Here is a 12,608-nt window from a genome sequence, read left to right as displayed (position 1 = left end):
AGAAACTAAATTAGCCCACCTTTTACCAAGTCGAGTAATGAAGAAAGGGAAATGAAATTTGTTTTAGTCTTGTTTAAAAATCTTCTGGTCACAACGACTTTTAGAGTTGCAAAAATTAACACAAAAACAATGGTCTCAAGAAAAAAAATAAAGAAAATTTCCTAAAACGGCAAAGATACGTAAAGTCATTTTATTCATAAACGTTGTAGTGATACTTAATACGATGCATGTCCAATTACGAAACTCGGTACAAAACTGACTCAAGAATGTTGCAAAACTACAATTTCACATTTTACGCTTAGCACTAACCATACCAAATTTGGGCATCATGACATTTAAACTTTCTATGAAAATTGAAATGGCGAATCTACTCCCCCACCCCCCATTCGTGATAAAATTTGGGATTGTATATAAGTAATAGCCAAATTTCTGCTAAAAGGCAATTTTATAGCCCAACCAACAACCACACTATGAAGAACTTGTTTGTCATATTATCATTCTTTTTTATCGCTTTTGCTTTAGCACAAGTAGGCGATGTTGACTTGGTGAGTCAAGCGGTAGTCAAAAGAGAAACTGAGCCAACTCAGCAGCAGTTGGAAGAAGTAGACCAATATTTGAAGCTGTTAGTCGCTGCGGTTACTGGTAACGTCACAAAGAGAGATAACCCAGCATTAACAGCCGCATTTACTGCCTTGAACCAATCCGGTACTGGTGTTCAAATCATTCATGGGCTTGCCACAAGCTCTGTTTCTCAAGGCACCACTATCAAAGCTGTCGAAGAATATGTGAAAAACACCGGGTTGGAAACATTATTGGAAGCTGCAGACAATTCTGGTTTAGCTGTTTCAGTTGTTATGAGATTCTTTATCAACTACAAGTTGATTCCTGCTTTGTGGGATATCATTGTCACTTTATACAACAATGGAGTCATATCAGTTAAGAGATTGGATATATTGGGAACAATTGGCGATATCCTTGGTACCGTTCAAGAGTCCATTTGGTCATCAGTTATCACCTTGGTTAACCTTGTTGCTGACCCTGAATCTATTTGTGAGTCACTAAACAAATCAGGCTTGGGTGTTTCGGTTGTTGATGATCTTTTCTCAACCACTGATGGTCAACTGTTCCTTGTTAAATTGATAACCGCTCTTGTTAACGATGGAATTATCACCTTGGGTATCTTGCTTGATGCTTTGAGAGCGTCGAGCTTTCTTCAAAATACATTTACTAAGGTCCTCTCAAGCTCCACAAACAGAAAAATTATTTTCATTTGGGCCGTCAACAATTTGGTATCGTTAATCAAGTACATCTTTTAGAGGCAAGAAAATCATTCAGTTCAATCGTTAACAAATAGGCTTATATAATAAAAGCTATATTCCCCTTTCTACCATAGGTCTTCAACTCTCTAACGTGATAACGTCGAACTTCTTTAAAGCTTCATTCAAGCTGAAATTTGCCTCAGCTTGATGCCATCTCTCGTGCAATCTTCCATGCAATAAAACCAACTTTGGCTCCTCGGATTTTGTATCATTGATGGCTTTTCTTCCAAATAAGCTTGACTTGATTTTGTTCCAAGCAGCATAGTCAATCTTTTCCCATTCTTCAGGCTTGTTATAACCCAAGCGTTTCAACTTGGGGGAATTCAATGGCTCTGGGTCAAGTATTGCTGTCTCCTTAGGCTTGCTAAAATAGATCAACACCAACCTTCTGTAATTTTTTTGGTCATCTGGAGGAGAAACAACTCTGTGAATAGACGACTTGAAATACCCACCAGTGATAAATTCCATCGCATCGCCAATATTAACAATCAATCCATTAGGCGTATGCCCAACATAGTTCCATTCTCCAGTATAGTAATCACGGATTTGCAACGACAAAATAGGTTGTGACGTGATAAATGTAAATCCACCACTATCAGAGTGTCCTCTCAACCATGTATTATCAACCTTCTTTTGGTCTTCAGGAGGCATGGCATCATAAAGCATGAATCTCCCGGCGCCCCCGCCCGATCCATCAAAATCACCTTCTTTAATGGCATAATAGTTGTCATAAATGAATCCTTCAGGAAGCTCCAACACCAAATCAGTCAAATTGGAAATTTTTTTCAAAGTGTCTGTGTGTAGGAAATGATAATACTCGGCAATTTCTGTAAGATGGTCCTTGACCACTTCGGGATAATTGTTGGCGTGTGTGTCAAAGAATCGCAAATGGTTCATGTGGTTAAAGTTGTAGTGGGTGATGGAGTCTTCAACGCCGTTCCTCATGGACCAGTAACCTTTTGGTTTGAAACCGGATCCTCTTTCAGCACCAATGGATTTCGAGCGGTCTTCAAGATCGGATTTGAGAGCACCAGCCAAGTGCTTCTTTTGTTCCTCCACAGGTAACTCCAACAATGCCTGTGCAACTGATTTGAGGTGCTCCAATTTCTCCACTTCCAATCCATGGTTAATCACAGAGATGAACCCATACGTAGATAGTGATTTTTCAATCTTGTCGGCCAACTGCTTCCTTGCAGGAAGGTTTTCAGGACCGTCTTTGTATAAAGATAAATCGATTGATTCTAATTCTATTGGCTTTTCCTTTGAGGAGGACAAGGGTGCTTCGGCAAATGGTCTTAAATTGTAAGTACTTGATTTGGAAGGCATGATTGGGTGTAGTATGCTCGTTTATTGATCTCAACCCACAAGCTGGTTACTTCTTGACAAGTTTTATATCAAATCCTCACAAAGGGGGGTGGTGGCTCATTTAGGATATGTTTTGGTAGCCGAAGGTGTGGTGTCAATTATCATACTTTTACATATTGTGTCATCGGTTATCATAATAAGTTGAGATTAGGTAAGCAGCACAAGAAAAAACTGTGGCTGCGAAAATTCGAGCAAATGATTAACATTTATCCAATTAGACAATGCTGCTAGAGAAGCTGTCAAATATTATCGTCGCTGTTTATCAATCTTAACCTCTATTAATGTAATACTTACTCTTCCTTACTAGCAAAATTCTCCTTCAATGTCTTCTCCAATTTTGCTTCAAACTCTTGTCGAGTTTCACCCTCCTTCCATCGCAAATTATAAGCAGGATGATCTGGTTTCAAAAATGTAGCATCTTCTCTATCAATTCCATACAAATTCTCTCTAAAAGTCAAATCTTCCTTGGGGTAATCGTCCCAAACCAAGCCTCGTCTCTGTAACTCTGGTATCAACAAATCGACAATATCTTCAAATGAGCCAGGTGTGATTGCATAGGTGAAATTGAACCCATCAACACCAGCTACATCAACCCAGTTCTCAATCTCGTCTGCTACATCAGTTGGAGATCCAATAAACAAGACACCAGATCCTCCAATAGAAAGTTTGTTAGCAATGTAGCCCCTAGTCTTTTTAATATCTGGTGGATCTCCTGGGAAGGGCTTGATCATCATATCAGCAAAACTGCGAACAGCATTGCTTTCAACCTGATCCAATTCTTGGTCCCAGTCGTATTGGCCAAGATCAACTCCAGTCCAGCCTCCAAAAAGCGCTTGAGCGCCTTCGACATCAGCGTACTGTTTATAATCTTTAAACTTCTCAACTGCTTCCTCATAGGTAGGTGCAACAATGACAGTAACCAATTGTACCTTTTTCACATCATCAGGGTTTCTTCCATGCTTCCTAATCAAAGAGTTGAGCTTGTCAATTTTTGATTTTAATCCCTCGGGAGTATTGCCGTTTATGAATACTGCCTCAGCATGTTTTGCTGCATATTCCATACCTTTAGTACTTGCACCCGCTTGCAATATAACCGGAAGTCTTTGGTAAGGATTTGGTTCACAGATAAATGGGCCAGGGACTTTGAAATGTTTTCCTTCGTAATTGATCTCTCTAATTCTTTGGGGGTCGGAAAAAGCACCTTTCTGCAAGTCTAATTGCACCGCATCATCTGCCCACGAAGATAAAAATAGTTGATAAATCACTTCCAAATACTCTTCAGCCTTTTCGTATCTTTCGTCATGTGGTGGCAATGGCTCCCCATTTAACAAGTTTCTGCTAGCACTGTCCAAATACGATGATACAATGTTCCATCCAACGCGCCCCTTTGTCAAACGATCCAACGTTGCCAATCTTCTTGCAAAATGGTAAGGGGCTTCGCTAATGGTGCTTGAAGTAACAGCAAAAGATAAGTTCTTTGTCACCGCAGCCATGGCCAGAACTACCGCACTAGGTTCATTGATGGGCCATTGAGCACCAGCTTTGGCTGCGGCAGTCAAGTTCCTAGGACCATTGTAAACGTCATATGGCCCCAACACATCGGCAATGAACAAGGCATTGAACTTTCCTTTTTCCAATAGTTTGGCAAGATTTACCCAGTACTCAATTGTGTTGTAATCTCTTGATTTATCCTTTGGATGTTTCCACAACCCAGGTGATTGCAAACCAGGGGTTCCCATGTCAAATGCATTGACAATGATTTGTTTTCTCTCTTTTTTCTGTCTTTTGGTAGTCATTTTGGTGATTACTAGTTGAAAAGAAGAACAAGACGTGCGAGTGGGATTTGGCTTCAGCTTATAAACAATGATGGAGGATTGGGAATAAACTTTTAGTTAAAAAAAAAACTGTGGCTTTAGCGTTGCAAAACGCAAACGCGCTAATTGATTTTTTGCAAAACAGTACTCCGATATTGCGAATCTTCCCAAATTATGCCTCTGATGGGGTAGTTACTTGATGGGTAGAAGATATCGCGCAATTCAGGCACAATGAAAGCATTTTTATTGCCTAGGGGAATGTAGGTTCTAGTTGACACCCAAATGACGTATGTTATACTTCACGTTGTAAGTGTGTATATATAGATGAGTGATTTTGCTCTCTACTATATGTCATAGTGACCTTGACTTCCTGATGGTAGTAGGTTAGATTGATGTTCTTTTCTACTAGTCGTTGAGTTTGACCTTCTTTTACATTGACGTATATTCTCTTTTTCAGGGTGGAGTTAAATTTTTTTTAACCAAATTTTGCACTTGGCAACCACAAATTATAGAAAAATGTCATCAAGGTATGCTATTACTCCCATAGATGGTTCATGACAATGTAATGACCTAACCAATCCAGACCATCAACCTTACGCCATTTAGTCCGTAGCTCACAAGAGTTTGTCAATTGCTTGAACCCATTACTTGAAGAGTCGTTACCAGTTGTGCTGCCAACCACGAAAGTTAAAACATTGTACCTTTCATCATTTTTGATTTGCACACAGGAACCGCAGAATGCCCAACGAGTATCTAGATGCAACGAACCAAAGCCTCGCCGATTGAAACCTAATCGAAAGCTGCCAGTTACTCGAATTCCACATAAAAAGGTGATTGTTAATTCAGCGGTTAATGCAACAGACGAAAACGACGTCCCACCAATTGAAAGCAGTGATCCAAAAGAGGTTTATTTGAGCTACAATGATTCAAACACACCAAAATATATTGGGAAATTCTTTAATGTTATGGTTGGTAATCGATTAAAACGCCAATGCAAATACTGTCAGTCGCAATATGCTGATTTGAAAGGGTTCAATCGACATTTTGAAAAGAAACATGGCATACGAACCTGCTAGCATCATCATTTAGCAGCTTGACTAGACAGCACGACTTCGTTTGCAATCAATTCATTCTATTGTAATAAAGTACTGATGGAAGGAGTTCTAATATGACACAATGTATATATCCTTTGTTATACACTTTGCCTTCTTTCAAAAGCTCTTTGTTATTCAATCTCGTAGCCTCAGACTGAAATCCCTTTGCTAAAGCAGTCAAGATGTGGTTTTATATGCTTGTGTGCATATCACAAGAGTCAAAGTGTCGAAGTCAAAAGTTGGCCGCGCTATCGAGCTTCTTCGTTGTCCCATTCTATTACACGGCGCTTATAGCTCTGTTTAGCTAAGCAGTTAAAAGACAAGAAGTAATCTAAGCCCTGTCGGTGCGGACAAAAGAATGTCGAATCCGGATATTTTTCCTGCCACAAATGGGGTAATGTCCGTTTTCAGCTTCTTACGTCCACCGTATATACGACAACCCTCTCTGTCAGTAGTCAATCTTGTCCTTTATTGAACATGCCTGGGAATCCTACAACTAATGTTCTACCTTCCTCCTTTTATTAATCAAAGGATCGAACCGTTTGGCTAAAGGGCAAACGGCTTTAGCAGAATTTATCACTAATTCCGTGTCAATATTTTTGTGTTTAAGGCTATAGCGGGTGTATTTCCCAATTGGGATGATTTAAATCCTTAAAAGCGTATGAAAATCCATAACTGCTGTAAGTCTTAGTTCATTGCCATCAAACGGTTTATTCACTTATTTGTTAGAGTGACCCTTTGATTTGAGGGATGAGACACTATAAGCTGAAGAAGGTAAGCATTTGGTTGTCGCTATTTAAAACGTCTCATTAGTGCCATGAGCCTTTCCACTTCTTTTTCTTTTTTGGCATGACTAATTTTTTTAAAATACGAGATGGTTGATATAACAGAAATGCGGTGAGAATAAGAATATTGAATGAGTCTAGTAAAGCCTTGCCACTAGCTCCGTGTCCCTCTTTACCTTTCCCTATTACAACAATCTGTGCGTTCTAGATCATCGGATCAGCCGCAATGGTCTAACCCAAATAGGATTCAATTCCGTTTTTGTGGATATTTTGTGGATATTTTGCCTTACAAGCACACCCGATATCTTTTCGTTCTATCTTGTTTTGTTTCTTTGTTTTATTATGTAAACTATTAAGGTTCTAAAAAGACAATTGTGACAAACATACACAAAAGAAAAATAATTAAATTTTATAAGAAGAGGCAAAAAAGCAAAGAAACAGATTTTTCATTAATATATATATATATCTATATCTATATCTTTACAAATAGCTTGTACGAAAATCAACCACATAGCTTGTCATTCATTTCACTTTTTTATAATCTATTCTGCATCAACTTATACCACAAACGCACACACACACATTATTACAATGGCATCATCATCTGCATTAGAATCAAACCAACTACTGTTGGAGCGACAAAAGAGGCTCTTGAGCTTTTTAATGTCCAAGAATGTACCACCTGTACCAACACAAGAAGAAAGGAAACCATACCCTGGAGCTACAGCTAATGTTATTAAACAAATTTTTTTTTGGTGGCTAGCACCTGTGATGAACACAGGATACCAAAGAACTTTACAACCAGATGACATGTTTTATTTAACTGATGATATCAAGGTGCAAAAAATGGCAGATGATTTTTACAGGTATATGTCAAACGATATTGATCGATCCAAGCAAAAACACATTGCTGCAAAATGCAAAGAAAGAGGAGAAACGGTTGAAACTACTTCGGTGGATCCCGAAGAAGACTTGAAAGATTATGAATTGAGCAAATTTTTAACTGTCTGGGCCTTGGCCAAGACTTTCAAATGGCAGTATACTTGGGCCTGTGTGTGCTTAGCATTGAGTAATGCAGGTCAAACAACGATGCCATTATTGAGTAAGAAATTGATCAAATACGTCGAGTTGAAGGCATATGGTCAAGAACCTGGAATAGGAAAAGGTCTTGGTTATTCCTTTGGTACCACCGCAATGGTGTTTATTGTTGGTGTGTTGATTAACCACTTCTTTTATCGCTCGATGATTACTGGTGCACAAGCAAAGGCAGTATTGACAAAGGCACTTTTGGATAAGTCATTCAAACTTAGTGCTGAAGCCAAACACAAGTATTCTGTGGGTAAGATCACTTCGATGTTGGGGACAGATTTGTCAAGAATAGATTTTGCCTTGGGTTTCCAGCCATTTATTATCGTGTTCCCCATTCCAATCGCTATTGCCATTGCCATTTTGATCGTCAACATAGGTGTTGCGTCGTTAGTTGGAGTTGGAATATTACTTGTGTTTATGGTCGGTATTGCTTTTTCAACGGGGAAATTGATTGCTTATAGGAAAAAGGCCAATCATTATACCGACTCGAGGGTTAATTACATAAAGGAAGCATTAAACAATTTGAAAGTTATTAAATTTTATTCTTGGGAACCACCCTACCATGAAAATATCTCCGATCTTAGGAAGAAGGAGATGAAGATTATTTATCGTATGCAAGTGCTTCGGAATGTTGTTACTTCGTTTGCCATGTCCTTGACATTATTTGCATCTATGACGGCATTTTTGGTTCTTTACGCGATATCAAATGGTAAGAGAGATCCAGCGTCTATTTTCTCATCACTTTCCCTTTACAATACCTTGACTCAACAGGTGTTTTTGTTACCCATGGCTTTAGCTACTGGTGCCGATGCGTTTATGGGGATTTCTCGTGTAGGTGACTTTATGTCACAGAGCGAGATAAATCCAGAAGAAAATGCGATTGAAGCTCCTCCTGATGTGCAAGAATGGATGGATAAGGAATCGTTGTCAATTGATGTCGAAGATGCCTCATTCGAGTGGGAAATATTTGAAGATGATGAAGAGAAAGATGGCAAGAATCTGAAAAAGAATGGTAGCAAAAAGAGAAAGTCAGAGGAAAATATTATCTTGGATGTACAAGACAGTGAATCATCTTTAACTAAAGGCTTGGATGGCTCTTCATCTTCGGAAGTTTCTTCAGCAGAGGATGCCCACTTTGAAGGGTTGAATAACATTGACTTTAAAATCAAAAAAGGAGAATTTGTTGTGATTACTGGTTTAATTGGATCGGGTAAGTCATCATTGTTATCAGCCATGTCTGGTTTTATGAAACGTACCAGTGGATCGGTTAATGTCAATGGGTCATTGTTGCTTTGTGGATACCCATGGGTGCAAAACTCAACCGTTAAAGACAATATCATCTTTGGATCGGAATTTGATGAGGAAAAATACAAGAAAGTAATTTATGCATGTTCTTTGGAAGCGGATTTGGAATTGTTACCTGCTGGTGATAGAACTGAGATTGGTGAGCGTGGTATTACTTTATCTGGTGGTCAAAAGGCTAGAATCAATCTTGCTCGTGCTGTTTATGCCAACAAGGATATTATTCTTTTGGATGATGTGTTGAGTGCCGTCGATGCTCGTGTTGGTAAACATATTATGAACAATTGTCTCTTGGACTTGTTGAAGGAAAAGACTAGAGTCTTGGCTACCCATCAATTGTCCCTTATTGGATCTGCTGATCGTGTTATTTTTTTGAATGGAGATGGTTCAATTGATGTTGGAACTTTTGAGGAATTAAAGGAAAGGAATCCTGGATTTGATAAATTAATGGCATATAACAGTGAATCACATGAAGAAGATGAAGAGGAGGAGGAAAATTTGGAAGAGATTGCTGAAGAAGACTTATTCGAGGACGACAAGCGTGTGGTTGAACGGCAATTAACGCGTCGCTCTACGAGGACAGTCACCTCCGTGGGAGCTTTCCCTGAAGAGGAATATGATGAGGCAGATGAAGAAGCCCGTCATCACGAATACAACTTGGACGAACAGGCCGATGGTAAGTTGATTGGAGATGAGGAGCGTGCTGTTAATGCCATCAGTAAGGAGATATACGCTAGATATTTCGAATTGGGTTCTGGTAGACTCACGCCATGGGTGATGCTTCCTTTATTGCTTTTCTTTATTGTGGTGGCCACATTCAGTCAAATATTTACAAACACGTGGTTGTCATTTTGGACGGAATACAAGTTTGACAAGCCCGACAAGTTTTACATTGGAATTTATATCATGTTTGCCTTTTTGTCATTTATTTTGTTGACTATCGAATTTATCATCTTGGTTAAAATCACAAATACTGCATCGGTTATGATGAATGTGCTTGCTGTTAAGAAAGTTTTACATGCACCAATGTCATTTATGGACACTACGCCAATGGGACGTATATTGAATCGATTCACTAAAGATACTGATGTTTTGGATAATGAAATTGGTGATCAGTTGAGATTCTTTTTGTATGTGTTTGCCAACATTATTGGTGTCGTTATTTTGTGTATCATATACTTGCCATGGTTTGCCATTGCTGTTCCGTTCTTGGGAATGTTGTTTGTTTCCATTTCCAACTACTATCAAGCATCAGCTCGTGAGATTAAACGTTTGGAAGCAGTTCAAAGATCGCTTGTTTACAATAATTTCAATGAAACTTTGAGTGGTATGGCTACGATCAAAGCATATAAAGCAACCGAACGATTTATTGGCAAGAATAACTATTTGATTGATCGTATGAATGAAGCTTATTACATAACAATTGCTAATCAACGTTGGTTGGCTATTCATATGGATTTTGTTGCAACGTTGTTTGCCTTGTTGATTGCTTTGCTTTGTGTCAACCGTGTGTTTAATGTGAGTGCCAGTGCTGTTGGTTTGATTTTGTCTTATGTCTTGCAAATCGCCGGTCAATTGTCAATGCTTATTAGAACATTTACTCAGGTGGAAAATGAAATGAACTCGGCAGAAAGATTGAACTCCTATGCGACAGACTTGCCTGTTGAAGCACCATATGTCATTACCGAAAATACTCCACCACCAAATTGGCCAACACAAGGTAATATCACTTTTGATCATGTATCGTTGGCATATAGACCTGGTTTGCCTTTGGTTTTGAAGGATTTGAACTTTACTGTTAATCCGATTGAGAAAATTGGTATTTGTGGTAGAACTGGTGCTGGTAAATCATCAATCATGACAGCCTTGTACCGATTGTCGGAATTAGATTCTGGAAGGATTGAAATTGATGGAATCGACATCTCCAAGTTGGGATTGAGAGACTTGCGTTCCAAATTATCAATCATCCCACAAGATCCAGTTTTGTTTAGGGGTACGATAAGAACCAACTTGGATCCATTTAATGAACACGAAGATGATAGATTATGGGATGCTTTAAGGAGAACAGGGTTAATTGAAGAGTCAAGGTTGGAGTCGGTTAAAAAGCAAAGCAAGTCAACAACTAAACCAGCCACTGGAGAAATTTCTGAAAAGACAACAGAAAAAGCCACTGCTACTCCTGATTCATTGGCATTGCACAAATTCCATTTAGACCAAGCGGTTGAAGATGACGGTTCGAATTTCTCACTTGGTGAGCGACAATTAATTGCATTTGCACGTGCCTTGGTTCGTGACTCGAAGATTCTTATCTTGGATGAAGCTACATCATCTGTTGATTACGAAACTGACTCGAAAATTCAGAAAACGATTATCCGTGAATTTAAAGATTGTACTATTTTGTGTATTGCCCATCGTTTGAAGACCATTCTTAATTATGATCGAATTTTGGTATTGGATAAAGGTGAAGTTAAAGAGTTTGATACTCCTTGGAATTTGTTTAATGCAAGAGGTAGCATATTTCAACAAATGTGTGAGCGGTCAAATGTTACTGAACAGGATTTTGCCAGTTCAGTACAGTTTTAGAAGGAGGTGAAGGTGCAATTAGAGGCAAGGCGATGTTGAGAGGGGGGAGGGGGTTAAATAATATATGTACACACAACAAATCCTAATTCGTCATATTTATATGTTCTTAAAATGAATAGAAAGGGTTATATTATATCGAGACTTTGTGTAAAATTGATTTTGGTTTTGCCAAATTTACATACAAAATTTTCTATGGAAAAACCAATAAATGGAATGACAACCGCACTTCTCTGGGTTCTATTATCAAACTAGGTTATTATTATAAAGAAATCTCTTTCCAACTTTGATGCAACAACAGCGAGTTCAAATTAATCCAAAAACATCTAGCCCGTTTCAGGTGGGGTTGTCAACTGCACCAGAATTAACCATTCCATTTGTACACAAGGAAACGATAAATTCAAGCTCTTCAAGTTTGGAAGAACTCTGACACACGACGGAATTTGCTGAAGATTATTTCCACACAGGCCAATAACAGTCACTGACGAGGGAAAATTAGCATGCACAGAAATCAACTTATTATCGTTCAAATCGCATTTCATCAAACACGAATCCTTCGGAAATGTGATATATTCACCCAGTGAAGAAGATTCGCTGAAAGGTTCAATATTTCGACAGACGCGGGAAATTGAGCTCGACCGAGGCATCTCAATTCACAGCCCTGGAGATCCAAGATCTCACTATGGCTGGAAGTTTGAGATTCTGCATGGCCAATTCAGTGTTCATCCCTAGGTCCAACTCATCTAAATGTAGGACTTCTCCCTTGGCATTTGTTGAAACATCAACTTTTTCTAAATGATTTTCATTCAGTAAAAGAACCCTTGCAGTTGGTGGAATATCGATTTTACAAAAAGTCTTCAACGTATTAGCTTCTGCATTGAGCATTTTTAGGTTCTGAGGAAATTCGATTATTATATTGAATCTTACTTTTCCCAATCACCTTGTTGACGGAAATTTTGAGAAAGGGGATCTCGTCTAGCAAGTTCGACCCTTAAAGCAGCAAAAGTTGAATGGTGTTGCCAATGCCAGCATAGGTCACAATTTTCTCCCATATTTCCAATGGTAAAAAATCAAGTCGGGACATTGTTGTGAAGTTAATTGATGTGGTGTGATTTTGAAACAGTGTTTATGTTGTAGTAGCTCGGTATCGGTATCGGTATCGGTATCGGTACCGAGGGTTGGGCTGTCAATTCTGTGTAGCAGAATTTTTGCGTGACACTAAAAGAGATAGATAACATGAAATTGATTAATTCTGATACT

At 38.7% G+C, this 12,608-nt stretch overlaps 6 protein-coding genes across 6 annotated transcripts; 3 read left to right on the top strand and 3 right to left on the bottom strand. All coding sequences in view use genetic code 12, as the record gives it.

Moving 5' to 3' along the window:
- Positions 1-470: 470 nt before the first annotated feature.
- Positions 471-1,316, top strand: CANMA_004362 (uncharacterized protein; the record flags this gene model as incomplete). The annotated part of the gene is made up of 1 exon (XM_051816631.1): positions 471-1,316. The coding sequence occupies one exon, from the start codon at positions 471-473 to the stop codon at positions 1,314-1,316; it is 846 nt and encodes a 281-aa protein (XP_051670078.1).
- An 81-nt stretch (positions 1,317-1,397) lies between these two features.
- CANMA_004361 (uncharacterized protein) lies at positions 1,398-2,645 on the bottom strand (the record flags this gene model as incomplete). Its single annotated transcript, XM_051816630.1, has 1 exon — positions 1,398-2,645. The coding sequence occupies one exon, from the start codon at positions 2,643-2,645 to the stop codon at positions 1,398-1,400; it is 1,248 nt and encodes a 415-aa protein (XP_051670077.1).
- Positions 2,646-2,974: 329 nt separating this feature from the next.
- On the bottom strand, positions 2,975-4,480 carry CANMA_004360 (uncharacterized protein; the record flags this gene model as incomplete). The annotated part of the gene is made up of 1 exon (XM_051816629.1): positions 2,975-4,480. The coding sequence occupies one exon, from the start codon at positions 4,478-4,480 to the stop codon at positions 2,975-2,977; it is 1,506 nt and encodes a 501-aa protein (XP_051670076.1).
- A 534-nt stretch (positions 4,481-5,014) lies between these two features.
- Positions 5,015-5,574, top strand: CANMA_004359 (uncharacterized protein; the record flags this gene model as incomplete). Its single annotated transcript, XM_051816628.1, has 2 exons — positions 5,015-5,025; positions 5,082-5,574. 2 exons carry the CDS (start codon positions 5,015-5,017, stop codon positions 5,572-5,574), a joined length of 504 nt encoding a protein of 167 aa, XP_051670075.1.
- A 1,394-nt stretch (positions 5,575-6,968) lies between these two features.
- CANMA_004358 (uncharacterized protein) lies at positions 6,969-11,351 on the top strand (the record flags this gene model as incomplete). Its single annotated transcript, XM_051816627.1, has 1 exon — positions 6,969-11,351. One exon carries the CDS (start codon positions 6,969-6,971, stop codon positions 11,349-11,351), a length of 4,383 nt encoding a protein of 1,460 aa, XP_051670074.1.
- A 645-nt stretch (positions 11,352-11,996) lies between these two features.
- On the bottom strand, positions 11,997-12,233 carry CANMA_004357 (uncharacterized protein; the record flags this gene model as incomplete). Its single annotated transcript, XM_051816626.1, has 1 exon — positions 11,997-12,233. The coding sequence occupies one exon, from the start codon at positions 12,231-12,233 to the stop codon at positions 11,997-11,999; it is 237 nt and encodes a 78-aa protein (XP_051670073.1).
- Between the last annotated feature and the right edge of the window lie 375 nt (positions 12,234-12,608).

Source organism: Candida margitis (assembly GCF_024628925.1).
Source record: "Candida margitis strain CBS 14175 chromosome Unknown scaffold52, whole genome shotgun sequence".
Taxonomy (NCBI): Eukaryota; Fungi; Ascomycota; class Pichiomycetes; order Serinales; family Debaryomycetaceae; genus Lodderomyces; species Lodderomyces margitis.
The sequence above is the reverse complement of the archived record's forward strand: the minus strand, read 5'-3'. Positions and strand labels throughout refer to the sequence as shown.